The sequence below is a fragment of the Falco punctatus genome, assembly GCF_963210335.1.
Source record: "Falco punctatus genome assembly, chromosome: 1".
Lineage (NCBI taxonomy): Eukaryota > Metazoa > Chordata > Aves > Falconiformes > Falconidae > Falco > Falco punctatus.
In genome coordinates, this window is record NC_137580.1 from 88,190,769 (window position 1) to 88,214,769 (window position 24,001).

General features: G+C 58.8%; 1 protein-coding gene across 20 annotated transcripts in view; it reads right to left on the reverse strand.

The window, feature by feature from the left end:
* Positions 1-1,415: 1,415 nt before the first annotated feature.
* The window catches only part of LOC308058616 (immunoglobulin lambda-1 light chain-like), a 38,184-nt gene continuing 15,598 nt past the window's right edge, over positions 1,416-24,001 (reverse strand). For 3 of the 20 annotated variants that reach the window (XM_080374651.1, XM_080374650.1, XM_080374649.1), the window contains exons 3-5: positions 22,297-22,474; positions 3,439-3,474; positions 1,416-1,921 (exon numbers count right to left, since the gene is read on the reverse strand). In XM_080374651.1, the coding sequence (XP_080230777.1) occupies positions 1,602-1,921; positions 3,439-3,474; positions 22,297-22,474 (534 nt within the window). In that variant the 3' untranslated portion in view covers positions 1,416-1,601. Of the gene's footprint in view, positions 1,922-3,438; positions 3,475-10,190; positions 10,485-10,950; positions 11,137-12,016; positions 12,130-12,263; positions 12,325-13,893; positions 14,187-14,320; positions 14,382-16,464; positions 16,755-17,231; positions 17,415-17,663; positions 17,725-18,055; positions 18,099-19,832; positions 19,949-20,720; positions 20,965-22,295; positions 22,475-22,939; positions 23,239-24,001 lie in introns of those variants that run through there. The other 17 variants (XM_080374652.1, XM_080374646.1, XM_080374644.1 and 14 more) reach the window with 16 other exon arrangements.

The following is a 24,001-nucleotide window of genomic DNA, read 5'->3' on the forward strand; positions in this document are numbered from 1 at the left end:
CAGTGCGAGGGAGGGGGTTCTGCCCCTCTGCTCCACTTTGATGAGACCCTTCTGCAGTGCTGCATCCAGCTGTGTCCAGCGTAGGAAAGACAAGGACCTGTTGGAGTGTGTCCAGAGGAGGCGATGAAAATGGTCAGAGGGATGGAATGCCTCGGCTAGGAGGAAAGGCTGAGAGAGGTGGGGCTGTCCAGCCTGGAGAAGAGAGGGCACTGGGGAGACCTTACAGCGCAGCAGCCTTTCAGCACTTAAAGGGGGCTTATAAGAAGACAGACTTTTTAGTAGGGCCTGTGGTGATAGGACGAGGAGTAATGGTTTTAAACTGAAGGAGGTTAGATTTAGACAAGATATAAGGAAAAAAAAAATTTACCATGAAGCTGGTGAAACACTGGCACAGATTGCCCAGAGAGGTGGTAGATGCTCCATCCCTGGAAACATTCAAGGTCAGGTAGGACGGGGCTCTGAGCAACCTGCTTTAGTTGGACATGCCCCTGCTAACTGCAGGGGGTTGCACTAGATGATCTTTAAAGGTCCCTTCTGACCCAACCTACTCTGTGATCCTATGTGCCCAGAGGGTGCCTGCAAGGACACATGGCAACCCAAAGCCTGGTGGGGCCAGGCACCCCACTGGCACCGACACAGCCTTGGGAGGGGGATGCTGTGGGGCTGGACCCCGCTTTTAGCAAGAGACTGGTGAGGGGGCATTTCCTCCAGAACTTTACACAACATGGCTGGACGCTCCCATCTCCTGTCCCTGGAGTGGCTCCTGGCAGCTCTGATGGGTGATGGCAGCTGAGTGCTGGTGCTCCCAGCACAGCCATGGCCATAAGCTGCTCCATGAGCAGGACTACAGGGGAACTTTCCCAGGGCTGTGCTGGGGATGGGGACAGGCTGTGTGGCACATAGAGGCCCATGCTGCTGTGGCACAGGGCGCAAGGGACAGACTTGCACATGTGCACAACTGGCAGCTACACTGGCACCCCCATCCCGGGGAACATGGGGGTGACTGAGGAAAGGGGCACAGAGCCAGGGCAGGCCAGCAACGGGACATGGCTGGCCATGGCCCCACCACAAGCCACGTGTCTCTGCAAGGGACCTAGCACCCAGAGGGCAGCAGGCAAGGGATGGGGGTGGCACACGGAGCCATGTGCTCTCTGCTGGCATGGGACCTTAGGCCAGGCTGCTGCCCCAGGCTTCTCATTCCCTGGCCTTGGCAGTGCCAGGGGCGTTCATTGGTGTCCCCAGGGGTGAACAAGAGCTGCAAGGAGCCCAACAACGTGTGTGTGTGTGTGTGTGTGTGTGCGCGCGCGCACACGCATGTGTGTTTCCATCCCACCCTCCTGCATCCTGGTGCCACTGGGGTGATGCCAGCTGGTGCCAGGGGGAGCAGACGCATCAGAAGGACACAGAGACAGGGATGTTGAGCCAGCGCTAGTTCAGTGTCGGTGTTTATTTGTGTGACACTCAGGGAGGGGGGACATAAGCACGGGGCAGGGGGACATGGGGAGAGACATCTGTGGGAGGGGGAGGGAGCCGCTGCCCCCAGCGGAAGAGGAGGAGGGGGGGGGCCAGGGGCCGTTGGGCGCAGGGCGGTCCCGGCGGGGTTAGGAGCACTCAGATCTCTTCAGGGTCTTCTCCACGTTGCCAGCCTCGTGCGTGACCTTGCAGCTGTAGGTCTCGTGGCTCTTCCATTCGGAGGAAGTCAGTGACAGGTAGCTGCTGGCCATGTACTGGTTGTTGCTCTGCCGCTGGGGCTGGCTGGTCTCGACGCCGCTAGAGATGGTGCTGCCATCAGCCACCCAGGTCACCTGCGCAGCGCCGGGGTAGAAGTCTCCTATCAGGCACACCACGGTGGCTTTGCCCTTCTCCAGCTCCTCCAAAGATGGTGGGAAGAGGTAGACGGTGGGAGAGACCTTGGGCTGGCCTGTGAGGAGAGACAGCAGTGTGGGGGTCAGAGGGGACCCTGTACCCCACCACAGTCCCCTGCCCGCCCCAGCTGCATCTGCCCAGAAACTCCTCCCTTCCCCCACAGCTAACAGTTTAGAATTCATAACTAACATATTCAGTTTTGGAACATATATATTTAATATATAAAAATACATATGTGTGTATATACGTGTGTAATGCACATACACATACATCACATATATACTTGTATATATGTTATATATACACTATATGCATATATATGTGCATATACACATATATGATAGGTACTGGAATATACAGCAAATACATATATATTACATATATAAAGTATACAATATACTACATAGGTGTGTAGTATATACGGTTCTATAAATATATAGAATTATATAACATTTATATAATATATATTTTAATATATTAATATATATATTAATATATATTTTAATATGTATATATGTTTTATATATGTATTCATATATATTACATAAAATATTGGGTTAGTTGCCATAAATCCATCTCTTCCCTTTTGCAAGGCAATTGTTTTTAAAAAAATCAAAATTACAAAGAGAAATGGTCCTGTTTTCTGCTCAGTTCTGCTTTCAGACTTGCCTCAGAAAAACTACAACTAAGAATCACCCAGAGGAAGATGGAGGAAAGCTATTTTGTCTTTCTGAGGTGGTTCTGCTGCCTCCTCAGATGTACAATGTCTCTGTCTCTATTTGAGAATGAGGAGAACTCTGCCATGAACAGCTTTCTGCTGAAGAAATTGTCAAACTAAATTTTTCTCAGTCTTATACCCCCAGTAAATTGTTTCAGATTTTTGGACAAATTCTTTTAAAAATTATAAAGACAGACAGACAATGTTCCTGGAAGCCTTTTCAACACAATAATCTCTGTTTTTGACATAGTTCACTTGGACAAAAGGATCTTGAAGATACCCTTGAAGCCCTTCAGTTAAGACCCCAGGGACGTGCCATTTTAACACCAAGTCAGCTGGCACTTCAGCCTGATGGTGGCTGAGATCAGGCTGCCACCTCGCAGTGCCTGCACCCTCAGCCACGGGACCCCGTGGAGAAGTCCCTGCTCCTCACCGAGAGCGACAGGCTCGGTCCCCAGGACTAAGACTTAAGGACTTAGACCTTAAACTAACACTAATCTCTTTAACAAAGACAAAAATTGACATTCTTAGAGATCTAAGAAATCTAGAAATAGAGATCTATTTCAATTTCTGAAATGGACTCCCTGAGACCTGAGACACATTTCCTGGCCAAATTTTAAGATCTTTCAATTGAGAAAATACCCTCTAATCCTCCGTGGCACGCACCAGAGCCCTCCAAGTCCAGAGGGACAAGACACAGCCCAAAACACCGCGCTTAGTGCCTGTCCCCAAACTGGCGGCAGACCCCAGCCCAGCGCCAAGTCCAAGAAAAAAACCCCAAATAACCAAAAATCAACAAAATGTCACAATTTCGCAGTGGGGAAGGAAAGACCGAGAAGAAAACGGCGACTCACCTAGGACGGTCAGCAGGGTCCCGGCCCCGAATATACCACACAGTGATACAGGGCCATGCAAAAACCTCCTGCCTCATGGCAGGAGCAGTCCTGGCCCCTGTGGACGTGGCAGGGTGGAGGTGATGGGGTGGAGATGCTCTGATGGATGCAGCAGGATGAAGGTGATGGGATGAAGATGCTCCGATGAATGCAGCAGGATGAGGGTGATGAGATGAAGGTGTCCCAGTGGACACAGCAGGCTGGACGCACAGTGCTGGACATGCCCCGGTGGATTTGGCAGGGTAGGAGCAGCGGAACAGCCGTATGGGGATGAATGTGTGTCCTTGCTGGAGGGGCCACGGGAAAACAGGTGACCTTGGCCCTGCCATCCTGCATGGACTGTGTTGACTGGGCTCTCCAGAGCTGCATTGTCCCACCGCTACCCAGAGCTGCGCACCTTGTGCTTGTTACAAGCCCATGTCCCTGCCTGTGGTGTGGGCATGTTAACCCCAGGTGAGGAAGGGCTGGTGGAGGCTTTGGGTGCCCCTGAGGCACGACAGGGAGCACCTTGCCTCAGACTGCACTGCTGCCATGCAGATGCCCGTTGGCTAGCCTGGGGGGGCACCATCCTGCCACCTCTTGAGCCACACCATGGCTGCAGCTGGGGCAAATTGTGACAATCAGCTATCGGACAGTATGTGTGTGGATAAACCTCATGAAGAAACCATCCACCTGTCCATCATTCCCACTGCCCAGAAACACCAGTGTTGGGTTAGGTGTCATGGTTTCACAGGGGACCCCACCTCCCAGCACCTGTGCCACCCTGCAGCTTGGCCTTGCTCCCCATGTCCTTACCTGGGCAGGATTTTTGGTGCCTGGTGGGTGGGTGAACCTCCTTGCAGCAACTGTGTCGGGGTGCCCTGCTGCACAGAAAGAGCCCAAGCAGCTGCTTGTGCCCAGCCAGTGGCCCTGGTGTCCCATGAGCATGGTGGGGAGGCAGCCAGGCTCCCAGTCACTGAGGCTGCTCGTGTGCTGCTGCTTGCTGTGGATGGCAGAGCAGGGATGGTATTTTGCATTCTTCCCCCAACCCATCTCTCCCAAGGGATATCCAGCAACTGTGCCACTGTTGGCCAAGGTCTTGGCTGAAAACACATGTCAGTCCCCTTCTTAATACCCCCCATATGAAAAGCTCACTGGCTCACAAGTTTTACTGAAGGTGCCCCCCGCAGTTTGGACCAGTCTGCCTCTGATGGCTTTATAATCAGTTCCACCCAGTCTCTGGGGCAGGGGGTGGTAGCTTGTCGGGTTCAGCTTCACCCCATCTGAGCACTGCAGCCCTCCTCCCTGGGCCGCGCTGAGATGCCAGAGATGCTGCGAGCACAGGCAGCATGGAGTGGGTGGCATGGCCTGGGCTATGGGCAAGCTGGGGGCCAGGCACTGCAAAAAGCATGAGGTAAAGGGTGAGTGAGAGCAGCAGGTCCCAGTGCATGTGTGTGCTGAGGAAGAACACACGTTACCGCCAGGATGAGTGCGGTGGAGGGCAGGCAGCCCAGGCGCTGCCGGTCCTGCCCTGCGCATCCTCCTGCCTTCGGGAGCTGAGCTGGACAGTGCTGGCACAGTCTCTAACACCAAGCAGAGCACTTAAACCCATCTCAACTGGTTCTGCTGAGGTGATGGCTGCTTCCCAAGGCACCGGGGGTGGAGGATGGTTCTGTCCCACCAGCTAAGCCCGCTCTGGAGCAGCACAGACAGAAAAGTGTGGCAGTTACATTTTCCTTGCACAAGAGACAGGCAGACTGCAGAGACATGCAGGTTTGCTCCAAGAAACCCTGCCAGCAGCATCCCCTACCCCTGCAGGAACTGTTTCCCACAGAGCTGCACCTGCCCATTCTGCATCCCCCAAGTAGTGCCCTATAAGCCCTTGCCTTCACAGCCCCTTGGAGCAGCAGCTTTTAAGTAAGCGCTCCTGGAAGCGTCCGCCAAGGGCCATGCCATGCCATGCGGGTTGGAGAAGAGGCATCAGAGGCTGTTGGTAGAGAGGAAGAGCCGTGACTTACAGAAAAAAGCATATAAGGGATGCAGATGCTTACATACAGCTGCAACAGACAAGGCAGGGATGAGCCAGGATGGGTTTCAGCTAAAACCAATTAACTTAAATTCCCCAGAGAAGGCTTGGCTGCTGCCTTGTAAAGTGTTTTCCCAGCATGGTGCCAATCTTACAGGGCACAGGGTGCTCAGCTCGAAGCAAACAAGCTCTTGGAGTGCTGAATTTCCATAGCACCGACTTAAATTGAACTCGAAAATATTCAGATGCTGTGGTTTGTGCATGTGGTTATAGAAAGAGGCAGAATCAGTGAACCTCCTGAGTCACTAGGAAATAAACGTTGCTTCGAAGATTTTGTGGTTTGGAACACTTTCTGTTTCAGAAGTCTGCTTTGCCTCTGGGAAGGCTTATGCATTGGTGTAAAGTCTGAAACTAGCCAAAAAAAGCACTGAAATTGTCTATGCAAAGCATTTACCTGAGGCCAATACCATCTATTGTGGATGACCAGTTTCTGAGCATTTCTCAGACTTCGATGTATTTTCAGTTCCATTTCAGGGGAGGACAATAAAGGGGGACAATGTTCAGCTCAAAAGTCCAGCTTTTCAGTTTGGAAAGAGACATGGAGAAGTAGAGATGCTGTGCTGGATGTGCCAGGGGGGTTGGCCCTTCAGCACCTGCACAGCATGTGGCTTTGGCAGGAGTGGGGGCAGGTGAGGCAGTGCTGGTCCCAAAGGAACACCAGGGAGGCTACATACCACTGCTGTACCACTGCTCTGCCTTAGCTGCTGGGGCCAAGCAGCAGATGCCATGCCAGGCACCCTCCACTGTTGCCACATGGCTCATCCACACATTCCTGGAAGTGAATGAGAATGAAAAAGGATAGGATGTGCCATACAGAGTATAAACCATCCAAAAACTGCCTGGCATGGCTTTTAAAAACATCTTCCCACAGAAACTGGATCCTCTATGGACGAAAATGAGCCCTGACTGGGGAGAAGTAGCTGCCTAGTACCCAGGGGCTCCTGGCACGGCTGGGCTGGGCGCAAGGCAGGGAGGCAGCTGGCGGCGCCCTGGGTACCAGCCAGGGAGCACAGGGGGAACTCGTCCCTGCAGTGTGGGGCAGGGACAGGGCAGGGAACTGCCCCAGAATCAAACGGGGACAGCAGAAATGCCCAAATGGCTCGGGCCATGGCAGGAGGTTTTTGTATCACTTCCCCATTGCACCGTGTCACTGTGGAACCAGTGTAGGGGTTGCTTTCATAACTACCACAGTAATAGACGGCCTCGTCCTCAGCCTGGACCCCAGTGATGGTTAACGCGCCCGTGGAGCCAGACAAGGATCCAGAGAATCGCGAAGGGATGCCTGAAGGTCTCTTGTCATTCCAGTAGATCAGAGCAACAGGGGCAGTGCCAGGGACCTTCTGCTGGTACCAGCCATACCAGTAGGTACTACCCCCACCCGCGGAGCAGGTGATCTGGACGGTTTGTCCCAGGCTGGCTGACACGGAGGGTGGCTGAGTCAGCACTGCCTGGACCAGGGAACCTGCAGAGGGAGAGGAGAGAGGGGAGAAGACAAGGGTCAGCCAGGGCCCCACGAGCACAGCCCTGCCCGGGCAGCAGCGCGGGGGCCCTGTGCCCAAAGGCCCCAGCCGGGCACAGCGACTCTGGCCATGGCACCTGTGCCGTGGGCGAGCACCGCGAGGAGGAGAGGGAGCCAGGCCATGGTGTGATCCCAGCAGCTCCGTGTCCCCACCACGATGGGGCTGTGACATGGACCCCAGCTCCCTTTTAAGCCCCCGCCCGCCCGGGGCACGGCCCCTCCATGCAAATCTGACCCCGCGCTCTCGCCTGGGTCCTGCCCGCGCCTCCCCCCACCGCCCTGCCCGCTCCACGCCCAGCCCCACCACCCCACAAGCAGCGGGGATTGTCCCCGGCACAGAGCAGAGACACGTCCCAGCCTACAGCCCAAAACGTCACCAGCACGGACACCCCCATTCCTGCCCTGGCCAAGCGGCCACAGGGCCGAGGGGTGTGGGAGAGCTGGGCTGCTGGGGGCAGGTGGCACTCACAGCTCCCAGGGACGGGGCTGGGACGATGCCAGCCGCCAGCATTCCCCACCCCACTCTCAGCATCTTTCCCTCCTATGGGAGTCCCAGACCCCACACCGATCTTGTTCGTTCCTCCCTTCCCCAGTGTACCTGGGCCCCCTCATCGCTGCTCTTCCACCTTCTCTTGCAACAGCCATGTAGTGCTGCCCCTTGCACCAACCCTGCCTGGGGCTTCTGGGGCCAAGTGGCCAGCCGCCCCATGGCACAGAGGGCCCATGGGCTGTGAGGACACAAAGTTGCACAGGAGCCAGAAAAGCACCTGTGGGCTGCGTTAGCACGAGCGTTGCCAGAAGCCAGGGAGAGGATCCTTCCCCTTGCCTCAGCACCCTGAGACACAGCCCAGCGCTGTGTCAGCTCTGGGCTCCCCAGCCAGGTATGGGGAGGGATGGGCACAAGACCCATGAAGGGCTCTGAGGATGATGAGGGGCTCAGAGCATCATTGTGTGGAGAGAGACAGCATGAGCTGGGGTGGCTGAGCCAGAGGTGGGGAGTCTCAGGGGCATCTTATCAACATTATAAATATCTCCGGGGGGCAGGTAAGGAGATGGAGCTAGGCTCCTCTCAGAGGTGTCTGCTTACAGCACAAGGAGCAACAGGCACAGGTTGAAACACAGGAAAATCTGCTTAAATGTAGCAAACCCTTTTTTCTTTTGCAAGGGCAGTCAGACCCTGGAACGGCTTGCCCACAGAGCTGTGAAGTCTCCATCCTTGGAGATATTCAAAACTCACCTGGACAGGCTGTGGACAACCTGCAGTAGCCAACCCAGCTTCAAGCAGGCGGTGGGATGAGATGATCTCCAGAGACACCTCCAGCCTCAGCAATGCTGGGGGTGTCCCCAGCAAGGGCAGCAGGCGGCACCCGAGGGACCCTGGGGCAACAGGGGGTTTGTGCTGCCCTACCCCAGTGCTAGGAGTGCAGCGACCTTCCTCAGCACTGGTGCCCCAGCTGGCTCTGTAAGACACAGCCTTCTCCTCCTCAGCTTGGACTCCAGCACTGGGTAACGTGGCCATGGAGAGTGAAATGTGCCCAAGTGCTTGTCCTGGTTTTGGCTGGGATAGAGTTATATTTTCTTCTTAATAGCTGGTGCAGTGCTGTGTTTTGTATTTGGTGTGAGAATAGTGTTGATAACAGATGGGTTTAGGTGTTGTCAAGTAATGTTTATACTAAGTCAAGGAATTTTCGGTTCCTCAGGCCATGCCAGTGAGAAGGCTGGAAGGGCACATGAAGCTGGGAGGGGACACAGCCAGGACAGCTGACCTGAACTAGCCAAAGGAATATCCCATACTATGGGACGTCATGCCCAGTATATAAACTAGGGGGAGTTGGCCAGGGCCTGACCATTGCTGCTGGGGAACTGGCTGGGCATCTGTCAGTGGGTGGTGAGCAGCTGTAACATGCCTCACCTGTGCTTATTTTCCTTTCCATTTGGATTTTGTTACTCTCTCCTTCACCCTCCTTTTCATTATAATTACTGTTGTTACTATTACTGTTATTAGTAGTAGTATTATTATGTTATTATATTTTTTTATTATTTCAATCATTAAATTGTTCTTATCTCAACCCTAGGCTTTTAGATTCCTTCCCAATTCTCCTCCCCATCTCCCTGGGGAGGGCAGAGTGAGCAAGCAGCTGTGCAGTACTTAATTATCAGCTGGGGTTAAACCACAACACTGCCACACATACCCTCCCCAAATGACAGGGGACAGATCTGGGGCTCTCTGGGACAGCTGAGCTGGGACACCAGGCACAGCCACCTGCAGCACAGGGCAGGGCCATGGCGGGGACCTGCCCAACATCAAACAGGACAGCAGAGACTTCTGAGTGGCCCCTGTGTTGGCGGGAGTATTTAGTATCACTTCCCCAATGCTGTTTCCCGTGGCAGGTGGCAGCAGCATAGCTGCCGTCCCAGCTAGCACAGTAATAGACGGCCTCGTCCTCGGCTTGGACCCCAGTGATGGTTAACGTGGCCGTGGAGCCAGACTTGGAGCCGGAGAATCGTGAAGGGATGCCCGAGGGTCTCTTGTCATTAGCATAGATCACAGTGACAGGGCCAGTGCCAGGCACCTTTTGCTGGTACCACCCATAAGGATTGTTGCTTCCACTGGAGCAGGTCCTGGTGGTTTGTCCCAGGGACATGGACACTGGGAGCAGCTAAACCAGAGCCATGTGAGAGCAAGGAGCTGAGGCAGAAGCTCTCCCTGCCCAGCTGCAGAGCCCAAGGCTCCCAAGGGTGGCAAATCCCATGCACCCAGGGCAGCTGCAATGCCACACAGCCCTGGGCAAGACTCAGCCTGGAGGACCAGAAATGTAGCAAAGCTTTTCTTGGGCAGCTCTACAGGTTCCAGCTCCTAACGGTGGCCGAGGCTCTTCTGCCCACCATGTTGATATTGCGTAGCCGGGATGAGCCCAGAAAGGGCACCTCTGGCACCAGGGCCCCACCACTGAGGACATAGTCACAGCCCTGACAAAAAGGACACAAAGAGAAGGGGATTGGGAATGAGAAGGGGAAACCGCAAATCTGGAGGGAAATCCCTGCCAGGCTGAGAGGAAGGAGGAGATAAAACCAGCCTCTTTGAAACTCAAGGTCTCACTTGCCTGTGGCACATCGTCACCATGATATCAGCATAGCTGCTGTCCCAGCCACCACAGTAATAGACGGCCTCATCCTCGGCTTGGACCCCAGTGATGGTTAACGTGCCCGTGGAGCCAGACGTGGATCCAGAAAACCGAGAAGGGATGCCCGGGGGTCTGTTGTCATTAGCATAGATCACAGTGACAGGGCCAGTGCAAGGGACCTTCTGCTGGAACCAGCCATACCAGTTGCTGCTACTCCCAGAGCAGGTGATCTGGACGGTTTGTCCCGGGTTGGCTGACACGGAGGGCGGCTGAGTCAGCGCTGCCTGGACCAGGGAACCTGCAGAGGGAGAGGGGAGAAGACAAGGGTCAGCCAGGGCCCCACGAGCACAGCCCTGCCCGGGCACCGGGACAGGGAATGTCAAAGGCAGAGAAGACTGGACCCAGTTGCCATCAATGGGTAAATCTGGGGAGCGGAGCCCAGCCCAGCACATCCCAGCACAGAGGCAGCTCTGGCAGCAGCAGCAGGACACGGTCAGCAGTAGCAAGAGGCACTGGCATGGCACACAAGGCCACACTGTGAGAACTTTGTAGGGACCAGGACAATGGTCCCCAGCCACAAGGTCACCTCCACTTCTCTGGGATGTGAAAGGAACAACATTCACAGCCATGGCCATGCAGAAGGGACAGGAACCTGCTTCAGACCCACGGCCACAGCTCTGCTCAGCCAGGAGGGTGAAGGGCAGAAAACCTTCCTCTGACTTTGGAATCTGTGTCTCACTTCCTATTACTCCTTGTCACCAGACACCATAGCCACCGCTGCTGCTGTCCCAGTTACCACAGTAATAGACGGCCTCGTCCTCGGCTTGGACCCCAGTGATGGTTAATGTGCCCGTGGAGCCAGATTGGGATCCAGAGAATCGCGAAGGGATGCCCGAGGGTCTGTTGTTGTTATTGTAGATCACAGTGACAGGGCCAGTGCCAGGGACCTTCTGCTGGAACCAGCCATAGTTATTCTCAATCCTAGAGCAGGAGAACCGGTTGTTTACTCTTGGAGACACATAGATTGAGGACAGCTGAATCAGTGCTGCCCAAAGGCCAGAGAGGGGAGAGGAGAGAGGGAAAAAGATGAGGGTTACCCAGGGCCCCAGGAGCACAGTCCTGATGGGGCTTCCCTGCCCACAAGCCCATGGATGGGACAGCCTGGGTGCAGCCCCGAGCCCAGGCTCCCCCTGAGGGGTGGCTGTAGCCACAGTCTAGACCCTGTCCCTGCCTGTTGCCCCTCGAGGCACACCTCTCATCCCTGTCACTGAGACAGGGCAGCCCAGGGGAATGGCCCGCTGTGGGCACCCAGCATTGGCGGAAGCCTGGAGACACCCCTGCCCATGCTCCAGGTGGGACCATGGCCAGGCCAGCAGCCAGGGGTTACAGGGCAGGGAGTCCCCAGTAGGTGAGACTCTGTAGGGAGACCATGTGTGACACAGGGAAAGGGGAATCACCAGCACAGCATAGGCACAGAGGGGAGGTGGCATCAGGGCAGAGTTGCAGTCAAAGCCCCACAAAGTAACAGCCTCGAAAGCCACAAATCCCAAGGGTCCAAACTACCTACACTCCACACCTCTTTGCCACTCAGGGGAAGGTGCAGCAAAGAACAGTAAGAAAAAATTAAACTCAGCACCACCAAGACAATGACCAGCACCGCTGCTGCTGTCCCAGCCACCACAGAAATAGACGGCCTCGTCCTCGGCTTGGACCCCAGTGATGGTTAACGTGGCCGTGGAGCCGGACAAGGATCCAGAGAATCATGAAGGGATGCCCGAGGGTCTGTATAAGGTAGCATGGATCACAGTGACAGGGACATTCTGCTGGTACCAGTCTTCCGTAGCCATAGCTACTGCTACTCCCGGAGCAGGTGATCTGGACGGTTTGTCCCAGGCTGGCTGACACGGAGGGCGGCTGAGTCAGCGCTGCCTGGACCAGGGAACCTGCAGAGGGAGAGGAGAGAGGGGAGAAGACAAGGGTCAGCCAGGGCCCCACGAGCACAGCCCTGCCCGGGCAGCAGCGCGGCGGCCCTGTGCCCAAAGGCCCCGGCCGGGCACAGCGACTCTGGCCATGGCACCTGTGCCGTGGGCGAGCACCGCGAGGAGGAGAGGGAGCCAGGCCATGGTGCGATCCCAGCAGCTCCGTGTCCCCACCACGATGGGGCTGTGACATGGACCCCAGCTCCCTTTTAAGCCCCCGCCCGCCCGGGGCACGGCCCCTCCATGCAAATCTGACCCCGCGCTCTCGCCTGGGTCCTGCCCGCACCTCCCCCCACCGCCCTGCCCGCTCCACGCCCAGCCCCACCACCCCACAAGCAGCGGGGATTGTCCCCGGCACAGAGCAGAGACACGTCCCAGCCCACAGCCCAAAACGTCACCAGCACGGACACCCCCATTCCCGCCCTGGCCAAGCGGCCACAGGGCCGAGGGGTGCGGGAGAGCTGGGCTGCTGGAGGCGGGGGCGTCAGGCAGTGCCCCCAGCACCAACATCCCCCACCGTGGGGAGCAGATGAGCCGCTGCCTGTGCTGGGGATGGAAGGAGAAGCCCTTGTCCAGGCTCTTGGCACTGCCGTGCATTTCTGCGGTCCAGCTGGGCCCACCTAGGCTCTCCCATGGGGAGTGGGCTGGGAAAAGCCCCATTTACATCCCTCTGAGATCCTCAGCTGAACGTTCTTGGTGACTGATGAGCACCTGGGACCTTGACGTGGTGCGGGCAGGGGGAGCGAGGCGCGTCGGGGAGCGCACAGGAGCCCTGGTCCCTGAGGGCTGCAGGGTGCTTGGTGCAGCCCAGCGGTGCCCCCCTGGCCCCAGCCCATGGCACGTGGCCCCCCACCCCACCGCACCGTTGTCCCTGCCCAAAGCCTGGCCCTGGCACACACCTTCACGCCCAGCCCTCGTCCCCTGCCCCGGCTCCCTCAGGGTGACACAGGAAAGGTCACCGCTCAAGACAAGCGACACCGACAGACACAGAGGAGCCAACACCTTTGTCCCCAGTGCTAGTCCCGGTCCCGGGGTCCCGCAGCAGGATGGGGACGGGGCCAGGGTGTGGGACAGCCCTTTGCTGTCACAGGGCTGCCATGGGACACTGCCCAGGGCCAGGGGCTTCCCAGGGGCCAGAGGTACAAAGAGCCAGCGGTGCAGAGCCTGCGGGCTGCTCCTGCGGCGCGGCAGAACAGCCCCCAGGCAGCCCTGCTCTGCCCCGGCAGCCTCACGCGTGGCCCTGGAGCTGCTGCGCCCGTGGGAAACGGCCCTTGCCAGCGTTGGCAGGGGAAACTTTGGCCCAGCTGCCCGGCCCTTGGCATGTTCCCACTTGTCGGTGCTGAGCCCACCGCTCCAGCAGCGCTGAAGCCCCTGGGGCGATGCCTGGGGAAACCTGGCACGGCTGCGCTGGGCGCAGGGCAGGGCAGGGAGGCAGCTGGCAGCGCCCTGCGTGCCAACCGGGGAGCCCAGGGGCAACTCGGCCCTGCAGCATGGGTCAGGGACAGGGCTGCTGGGGGTCATCTCCTCCCCACGTGGCAGGAGCCGGGCACAGACCTGGGGCTCTGGGACAGCTGAGCTGGGACACCAGGCACAGCCATCTGCAGCACAGGGCAGGGCCATGGCGGGGACCTGCCCAACATGAAATGGGGACAGCAGAGATGCCCAGCTGGCTCCGGCTGTGCCAGGAGGTTTTTGTATCACTTCCCCATTGCTCTGTTTCACCGTGCCAGCATTGCTGCTGCTGTCGTAGCTACCACAGAAATAGACGGCCTCGTCCTCGGCTTGGACCCCAGTGATGGTTAACGTGGCCGTGGAGCCAGACTTGGATCCAGAGAATCGTGAAGGGATGCCCGAGGGTCGCTTGTCATTCCAGTAGATCACAGTGACAGGGCCAGTGCCAGGGACCTTCTGCTGGTACCAGCCATAGCTATAGCTGCTCCCGGAGCAGGTGATCTGGACGGTTTGTCCTGGGTTTGCTGACACGGAGGGCGGCTGAGTCAGCGCTGCCTGGACCAGGGAACCTGCAGAGGGAGAGGGGAGAGGGGAGAAGACAAGGGTCAGCCAGGGCCCCACGAGCACAGCCCTGCCCGGGCAGCAGCGCGGGGGCCCTGTGCCCAAAGGCCCCAGCCGGGCACAGCGACTCTGGCCATGGCACCTGTGCCGTGGGCGAGCACCGCGAGGAGGAGAGGGAGCCAGGCCATGGTGCGATCCCAGCAGCTCCGTGTCCCCACCACGATGGGGCTGTGACATGGACCCCAGCTCCCTTTTAAGCCCCCGCCCGCCCGGGGCACGGCCCCTCCATGCAAATCTGACCCCGCGCTCTCGCCTGGGTCCTGCCCGCACCTCCCCCCACCGCCCTGCCCGCTCCACGCCCAGCCCCACCACCCCACAAGCAGCGGGGATTGTCCCCGGCACAGAGCAGAGACACGTCCCAGCCCACAGCCCAAAACGTCACCAGCACGGACACCCCCATTCCTGCCCTGGCCAAGCGGCCACAGGGCCGAGGGGTGCGGGAGAGCTGGGCTGCTGGAGGCGGGGGCGTCAGGCAGTGCCCCCAGCACCAACATCCCCCACCGTGGGGAGCAGATGAGCCGCTGCCTGTGCTGGGGATGGAAGGAGAAGCCCTTGTCCAGGCTCTTGGCACTGCTGTGCATTTCTGGGGTCCAGCTGGGCCCACCTAGGCTCTCCCATGGGGAGTGGGCTGGGAAAAGCCCCATTTACATCCCTCTGAGATCCTCAGCTGAACGTTCTTGGTGACCGATGAGCACCTGGGACCTTGACGTGGCGCGGGCAGGGGGAGCGCGGTGCGTCGGGGAGCGCACAGGAGCCCTGGTCCCTGAGGGCTGCAGGGTGCTTGGTGCAGCCCAGCGGTGCCCCCCTGGCCCCAGCCCATGGCACGTGGCCCCCCACTCCACCGCACGGTTGTCCCTGCCCAAAGCCTGGCCCTGGCACACACCTTCACGCCCAGCCCTCGTCCCCCACCCCGGCTCCCTCAGGGTGACACAGGAAAAGTCACCGCTCAAGACAAGCGACACCGACAGACACAGAGGAGCCAACACCTTTGTCCCCAGCGCTAGTCCCGGTCCCGGGGTCCCGCAGCAGGATGGGGACGGGGCCAGGGTGCGGGGCAGCCCTTTGCTGTCACAGGGCTGCCATGGGACACTGCCCAGGGCCAGGGGCTTCCCAGGGGCCAGAGGTACAAAGAGCCAGCGGTGCAGAGCCTGCGGGCTGCTCCTGCGGCGCGGCAGAACAGCCCCCAGGCAGCCCTGCTCTGCCCCGGCAGCCTCACGCGTGGCCCTGGAGCTGCTGCGCCCGTGGGAAACGGCCCTTGCCAGCGTTGGCAGGGGAAACTTTGGCCCAGCTGCCCGGCCCTTGGCATGTTCCCACTTGTCAGTGCTGAGCCCACCGCTCCAGCAGCGCTGAAGCCCCTGGGGTGATGCCCAGGGAATCCTGGCATGGCTGCGCTGGGCGCAGGGCAGGGCAGGGAGGCAGCTGGCAGCGCCCCGCGTGCCAACCGGGGAGCCCAGGGGCAACTCGGCCCTGCAGCATGGGGCAGGGACAGGGCTGCTGGGGGTCATCTCCTCCCCACATGGCAGGGGCCGGGCACAGACCTGGGGCTCTGGGACAGCTGAGCTGGGACACCAGGCACAGCCATCTGCAGCACAAGACAGGGCCATAGCGGGGACCTGCCCAACATGAAACGGGGACAGCAGAGATGCCCAGCTGGCTCCGGCTGTGCCAGGAGGTTTTTGTATCACTTCCCCATTGCTCTGTTTCACCATGCCAGCATTGCTGCTGCTGTCCTAGCTACCACAGAAATAGACGGCCTCGTCCTCGGCTTGGACCCCAGTGATGGTTAACGTGGCCGTGGAGCCAGACTTGGATCCAGAGAATCGTGAAGGGATGCCCGAGGGTCTGTTGTTGTTATCGTAGATCACAGTGACAGGGCCAGTGCCAGGGACCTTCTGCTGGTACCAGCCATAGCTATAGCTGCTCCCGGAGCAGGTGATCTGGACAGTTTGTCCCAGGTTGGCTGACACGGAGGGTGGCTGAGTCAGCGCTGCCTGGACCAGGGAACCCACAGGGGGAGAACCGGAGTCAGCCTGTGCCCCAGGAGCACAGCCCTCTCCAGGTAGTCGGACAGGAACAGAGACCCTGTGCTCAAAGGTCATGATACCACGGAGGGACCTAGAACCCTTCGCACAGAGCCCAAGGCCAGAGCATGAAGATCCTGAAAGGAAAACTGGCAGCAGCAAGGGGAGGGTGAATGACAGGGTCAGTGTCTCAGCCACGCTGACCACCACTGCTACCGTCATAGCTACCACAGTAATAGACGGCCTCGTCCTCGGCTTGGACCCCAGTGATGGTTAACGTGCCTGTACCGCCAGAGTAGGACCCAGAGAATCGCGAAGGGATGCCCGAGGGTCTGTTGTCATTGTAGTAGATCACAGTGACAGGGCCAGTGCCAGGGACCTTCTGCTGGAACCAGCCATAGCTATTGCTGCTCCCGGAGCAGGTGATCTGGACAGTTTGTCCTGGGTTGGCTGACACGGAGGGCGGCTGAGTCAGCGCTGCCTGGACCAGGGAACCTGCAGAGGGAGAGGAGAGAGGGGGGAAGAGAAGACAAGGGTCAGCCAGGGCCCCACGAGCACAGCCCTGCCCGGGCACCGGGACAGGGAATGTCAAAGGCAGAGAAGACTGGACCTGGCTGCAGTTACAAGCAAATCTGGGGAGCGGAGCCCAGCCCAGCGCATCCCAGCACAGAGGCAGCTCTGGCAGCAGCAGCAGGACACGGTCAGCAGTAGCAAGAGGCACTGGCATGGCACACAAGGCCACACTGTGAGAACTTTGTAGGGACCAGGACAATGGTCCCCAGCCACAAGGTCACCTCCACTTCTCTGGGATGTGAAAGGAACAACATTCACAGCCACGGCCATGCAGAAGGGACAGGAACCTGCTTCAGCCCCACGGCCAAAGCTCTGCTCAGCCAGGAGGGTGAAGGGCAGAAAACCTTCCTCTGACTTTGGAATCTGTGTCTCACTTCCTATTACTCCTTGCCACCAGACACCATAGCCACCGCTGCTGCCGTCATAGCCACCACAGTAATAGACGGCCTCGTCCTCGGCTTGGACCCCAGTGATGGTTAACGTGGCCGTGGAGCCAGACTGGGATCCAGAGAATCGTGAAGGGATGCCCGAGGGTCTCTTGTCATTAGTATAGATCACAGTGACAGGGCCAGTGCCAGGGACCTTCTGCTGGTGCCAGGGACAGAAGCATAAGCATAGCTGCTGCCACTCCCAGAGCAGGTGATCTGGACGGTTTGTCCCAGGTTGGCTGACACGGAGGGTGGCTGAGTCAGCGCTGCCTGGACCAGGGGAACCTGCAGAGGGAGAGGGGAGAAGACAAGCGTCAGCCAGGGCCCCACGAGCACAGGGCACCAGCGAATGTCCACTGTGCCCAAAGGCCCCGGCCGGGCACAGCAACTCTGGCCATGGCACCTGTGCCGTGGGCGAGCACCGCGAGGAGGAGAGGGAGCCAGGCCATGGTGCGATCCCAGCAGCTCCGTGTCCCCACCACGATGGGGCTGTGATAGGGACCCAGCTCTCTCTTAAGCTCCCACCTGCTCAGGCACAGCCCCTCCATGGATACGTGTCCCTCAGTATTCAGTGGCAGCTCCTGTCCCCACGCTCCCCCTGCCTGCCGCAGGCACATCTGTGGCCCACCAATGGCACCAAGATCACTCTGAGCTGCTGGCTCCCTGGGTACCTGCCCCAACATGGGTGCTGAGCCCTGAGCTCAGCCAAGAACCACCCAGTGCCTGGCCCTCCCCAGGGGGAACTATGGCTTCACTGTACCAGGAACCCATGCCCAGGGCAAGGGACAGCCCCACCTTGGCTGGTGGGGACACATCGACACATTCCACCAGCTCTGGAGCACCCAGCTCTGCTCGGCGCTTGCTGGCCCCTGGGCAGCCTGCTACCCACGTGCTGCTCCGTACCATGACAGAGGAGCTGGGAAGGCACGTTCTGCTTCAACGGTGGGTGCAACAGCTGGGCCTCTGTTTAGTGCCACGTGAGAACTGCAGAGCAGGGAACTGGGATCTTGAAGGGGACTAGACCAACACAGACACCAGCAGCTTCAAGGTTACCCAACAGTAAGGAAACACAAGCCCCCAGTTCCTCCAAATGCAAAGTGAGCTGGGGGTCTCCAGCAGCTTCACAGCAATCACAGAGTTCGTACCAGTCAAGTGCACAGATCATCCTCCCGCATCTTGTGGCCAGGCGCAGCCCCTGTGCTACCTGCTGACAGCGCTGGCCACAGCAGTTTCCAAAAGGGTCTGCTGGGACTGCCCTGCACATGGGTGAGACATAATGGCACTTGCTTGTCCCAGCCCCTTTGCGCCCTGGCTGCCCTGTGAACCTCGGCACTGTGGTGCAGGGCCACACTGACACCATGTGGGGATGAGAAGGCCCACGGGGATAGCAACAGAGGAACTGAGAGCAGAGCCTGGCGCAGGACTCTGCCCATGCTGTCCCACACCCCTACCACAGCTTCCACCAAGTTCAGAGACATCCCCAGCCCCTGACACAACCTCCATGGCTTCTGCACAGCACCCTGTCCAATGCACATGGTGCTCACAGGGGAGGGCCTCTCCCGTAGACACGGGGCCCTGAGGCACAGTTAGTCATTAGAGGAGGGTAGGCATCACCCCTGAACTGGCAGGGAGCCAAGGACCAGAGTGGGATGCCCAGAGACAGCAACAATGTTTGTCCCAGCTTCTCTAGGCCACAGGACCATAACACAAGATAGTTTGCAGGCAGCAGCAACAAGCTACACCACAGCTCTGCAGTGCCAGGAGCTCTGCCACTGGCATCCTCAGCAGCACCATCAGCATTGCTGACACCCATGCACCACAGACAGCAACAGTGAACCCAGAGCACCCAAGCACGGCCACCCTGCAGAGCACCTGGATGCTGATCAGCACTGCCATGTGGGGCACCACAGTAATAGATGGCCTCGTCCTCAGCTTGGACGCCAGTGATGGTTAACGTGCCTGTGCTACTGGGCAAGGATCCAGAGAATCGCAAAGGGATGCCCGAGGGTCCCTTGCTGCCATAGATCACAGTGACAGGGCCAGTGACAGGTGCCTTCTGCTGGTACCAGCCATACCAGTTGCTGTCCTCCCCGGAGCAGGTGATCTGGACGGTTTGTCCCGGGTTGGCTGACAACGAGGGCGTCTGAGTCAGCCGCTGCCTGGACCAGGGAACCTGCAGAGGGAGAGGAGAAAATAGTCATCAGCCAGTGCCGCAGGAGCACAGCCCTCCCTGGACAGTGGGACAGGGATGGGGTGCATGTGTCCAGAGGCCATGATACCACAGAGGGATCTAGAGCCTCACACAGAGCCCAAGGCCAGAGTGAGAGGCTCATCAAGAAAAACTGCCAGAAGCAAGAGGAGAGTGAAAGACAGATTTGGTGCCTCCATCATATTGACTACCACTGCTGTCATCATAGCCACCACAGTAATAGACAGCCTCGTCCTCGGCTTGGACCCCAGTGATGGTTAACGTGGCCGTGGAGCCAGACTTGGATCCGGAGAATCGTGAAGGGATGCCTGAGCCTACGTAATTTGTCCAGTAGATCACAGTGACAGGGGCAGTGCCAGGGACCTTCTGCTGGTACCAGCTATAGCTGCTGCCACCCCCAGAGCAGGTGATCTGGACGGTTTGTCCCGGGTTGGCTGACACAGAGGGTGGCTGAGTCAGCGCTGCCTGGACCAGGGAACCTGCAGAGGGAGAGGAGAGAGGGGAGAAGACAAGGGTCAGCCAGGGCCCCACAAGCACAGCCCTGCCCGGGCACCGGGACAGGGAATGTCAAAGGCAGAGAAGACTGGACCTGGCTGCAGTTACAAGCAAATCTGGGGAGCGGAGCCCAGCCCAGCACATCCCAGCACAGAGGCAGCTCTGGCAGCAGCAGCAGGACACGGTCAGCAGTAGCAAGAGGCACTGGCATGGCACACAAGGCCACACTGTGAGAACTTTGTAGGGACCAGGACAATGGTCCCCAGCCACAAGGTCACCTCCACTTCTCTGGGATGTGAAAGGAACAACATTCACAGCCATGGCCATGCAGATGGGACAGGAACCTGCACCAGCTCCAAAGCCTTGCTCAGCCTTGAAGGAGAAGGGAAGAAAATTTCCAATTTGGATTGCTCTGTAGCTCACAGCCCACATCTCTCTGTGTGATTAAACCAGCATCAATGCTGCTGTCGTAGCCACCACAGAAATAGACGGCCTCGTCCTCAGCTTGGACCCCAGTGATGGTTAACATGCCCGTGGAGCCAGACTTGGATCCGGAGAATCGCGAAGGGATGCCCGAGGGTCTCTTGTTGCTCTCATAGATCAGAGTGACAGGAGCAGTGCCAGGTTTTGGGTCATGCAAACCAACATACTCATTGCTGCTGCTGCTGCTACCGCCAGAGCAGGTGATCCGGACAGTTTCTCCTGGGTTGGCTGACACGGAGGGCGGCTGAGTCAGCGCTGCCTGGACCAGGGAACCTGCAGAGGGAGAGGGGAGAGGGGGGAAGACAAGGGTCAGCCAGGGCCCCACGAGCACAGCCCTGCCCGGGCAGCAGCGCGGGGGCCCTGTGCCCAAAGGCCCCAGCCGGGCACAGCGACTCTGGCCATGGCACCTGTGCCGTGGGCGAGCACCGCGAGGAGGAGAGGGAGCCAGGCCATGGTGCGATCCCAGCAGCTCTGTGTCCCCACCACGATGGGGCTGTGACATGGACCCCAGCTCCCTTTTAAGCCCCCGCCCGCCGGGGCACGGCCCCTCCATGCAAATCTGACCCCGCGCTCTCGCCTGGGTCCTGCCCGCACCTCCCCCCACCGCCCTGCCCGCTCCACGCCCAGCCCCACCACCCCACAAGCAGCGGGGATTGTCCCCGGCACAGAGCGGAGACACGTCCCAGCCCACAGCCCAAAACGTCACCAGCACGGACACCCCCATTCCCAGCCCTGGCCAAGCGGCCACAGGGCCGAGGGGTGCGGGAGAGCTGGGCTGCTGGGGGCAGGTGGCACTCACAGCTCCCAGGGACGGGGCTGGGACGATGCCAGCCGCCAGCACTCCCCACCCCACTCGCAGCATCTTTCCCTCCTACGGGTGTCCCAGGCACCTAAGACACCCTCTCGTTCTGCTGCTTCTCTGCCCTGCCTCTTCCTCTGCCAGCCCAGGCCCACCATTCCAGACCTTTGCTCTTCTCTTCCTTGGCACCTGCTCCCCAGCACAATGGGAGCCATCCAGCACCAGCCCCAGGGCTCCAGCAGTGCCTCCTCATGAGCTGGTCACAAGCCCAACGGGCTGGCACCAGGCAGACACAGCCAGAGCCGGGACAGCGCAGGGGCTCTGCTCACAGCTGTCGGGACAGCCCCTGGCCAGCCCTTCTCCAACCCAGGGCACAGGGTCGTCCCCACCCTCAGTGGCACGGTGCCCAGCCCAAGTGTAGCTGCATCCAAGGGAAATGACCACTTGGCATGACCCCTCCCTGTCCCCAACGCCGCCTGCCCCGGGGGGGCCGGGGCACAGAGAGCCCAGCAGGCGCAGATGGGGCAGGGCTGCGGTGGGCTGTCTCCCTGCGGGCGGCACGGAGGGCACCTGCTGGAGCACAGCACGTGCCCCATGGCAGAGGCTGCCTCACAGGCACATGTGCTGCTCCAACAGTGCGTCCAAGCTGCAGCTGCAGCAGCAGCAGGTGGCACCTGAGGGGCGCTGGGGTAACAGCAGGTTTGTATCTCAGGGAGTCACCATGACCCTAGTCTGCACTGGTCTCCCACCCAGCACAATAAGAGGCAGCATCTGCCTTGGCTTGGACCCCATCAATGGGTACTGTGGCCATGGGGAGTGGAACATTCCCAAGTGCCACACATACCCTCCCCAAATGACAGGGGACAGTCAAAGATGTGGGGCTCTCTGGGACAGCTGAGCTGGGACACCAGGCACAGCCATCTGCAGCACAAGGCAGGGCCATGGCGGGGACCTGCCCAACATGAAACGGGGACAGCAGAGATGCCCAGCTGGCTCCGGCTGTGCCAGGAGGATTTTGTATCACTTCCACATTGCTCCATTTCACCATGTCAGCACTGATGCTGCTGTCCCAGTTAGCACAGTAATAGACGGCCTCGTCCTCAGCTTGGACCCCAGTGATGGTTAACGTGCCCGTGGAGCCAGACTTGGAGCCGGAGAATCGTGAAGGGATGCCCGAGGGTCTGTTGTTGTTCCAGTAGATTACAGTGACAGGGCCAGTGCCAGGCACCTTTTGCTGGTACCACCATAAGGATTGTTGCTACCGCTGGAGCAGGTCCTGGTGGTTTGTCCCAGGGACATGGACACTGGGAGCAGCTAAACCAGAGCCATGTGAGAGCAAGGAGCTGAGGCAGAAGCTCTCCCAGAGAGCCCAGCCCAGCACATCCCAGCACAGAGGCAGCTCTGGCAGCAGTAGCAGAACACGGTCAGCAGTAGCAAGAGGCAGTAAGATGGGCAAGAAGGCAACTCTGTGACATTTGTAAGGATGGGAGCCATGATCCCCAACCACAAAGTCACCTCCAGTTCTCTGGGATGTGAAAGGAACAACATTCACAGCCACGGCCATGCAGAAGGGACAGGAACCTGCTTCAGACCCATGGCCACAGCTCTGCTCAGCCAGGAGGGTGAAGGGCAGAAAACCTTCCTCTGACTTTGGAATCTGTGTCTCACTTCCTATTACTCCTTGTCACCAGACACCATAGCCACCGCTGCTGCTGTCATAGCCACCACAGTAATAGACGGCCTCGTCCTCGGCTTGGACCCCAGTGATGGTTAACGTGCCTGTACCGCCAGAGTAGGACCCAGAGAATCGCAAAGGGATGCCTGAGGGTCTCTTGTCATTGTAGTAGATCACAGTGACAGGGGCAGTGCCAGGGACCTTCTGCTGGAACCAGCCATAGTTACTGCTGCTCCCAGAGCAGGTGATCTGGACGGTTTGTCCTGGGTTGGCTGACACGGAGGGCGGCTGAGTCAGCGCTGCCTGGACCAGGGAACCTGCAGAGGGAGAGGGGAGAAGACAAGGGTCAGCCAGGGCCCCACGAGCACAGCCCTGCCCGGGCACCGGGACAGGGAATGTCAAAGGCAGAGAAGACTGGACCCAGTTGCCATCAATGGGTAAATCTGGGGAGCGGAGCCCAGCCCAGCGCATCCCAGCACAGAGGCAGCTCTGGCAGCAGCAGCAGGACACGGTCAGCAGTAGCAAGAGGCACTGGCATGGCACACAAGGCCACACTGTGAGAACTTTGTAGGGACCAGGACAATGGTCCCCAGCCACAAGGTCACCTCCACTTCTCTGGGATGTGAAAGGAACAACATTCACAGCCATGGCCATGCAGAAGGGACAGGAACCTGCTTCAGACCCACGGCCACAGCTCTGCTCAGCCAGGAGGGTGAAGGGCAGAAAACCTTCCTCTGACTTTGGAATCTGTGTCTCACTTCCTATTACTCCTTGTCACCAGACACCATAGCCACCGCTGCTGCTGTCCCAGTTACCACAGTAATAGACGGCCTCGTCCTCGGCTTGGACCCCAGTGATGGTTAATGTGCCCGTGGAGCCAGATTGGGATCCAGAGAATCGCGAAGGGATGCCCGAGGGTCTGTTGTTGTTATTGTAGATCACAGTGACAGGGCCAGTGCCAGGGACCTTCTGCTGGAACCAGACATAGTTATTCTCAATCCTAGAGCAGGAGAACCGGTTGTTTACTCTTGGAGACACATAGATTGAGGACAGCTGAATCAGTGCTGCCCAAAGGCCAGA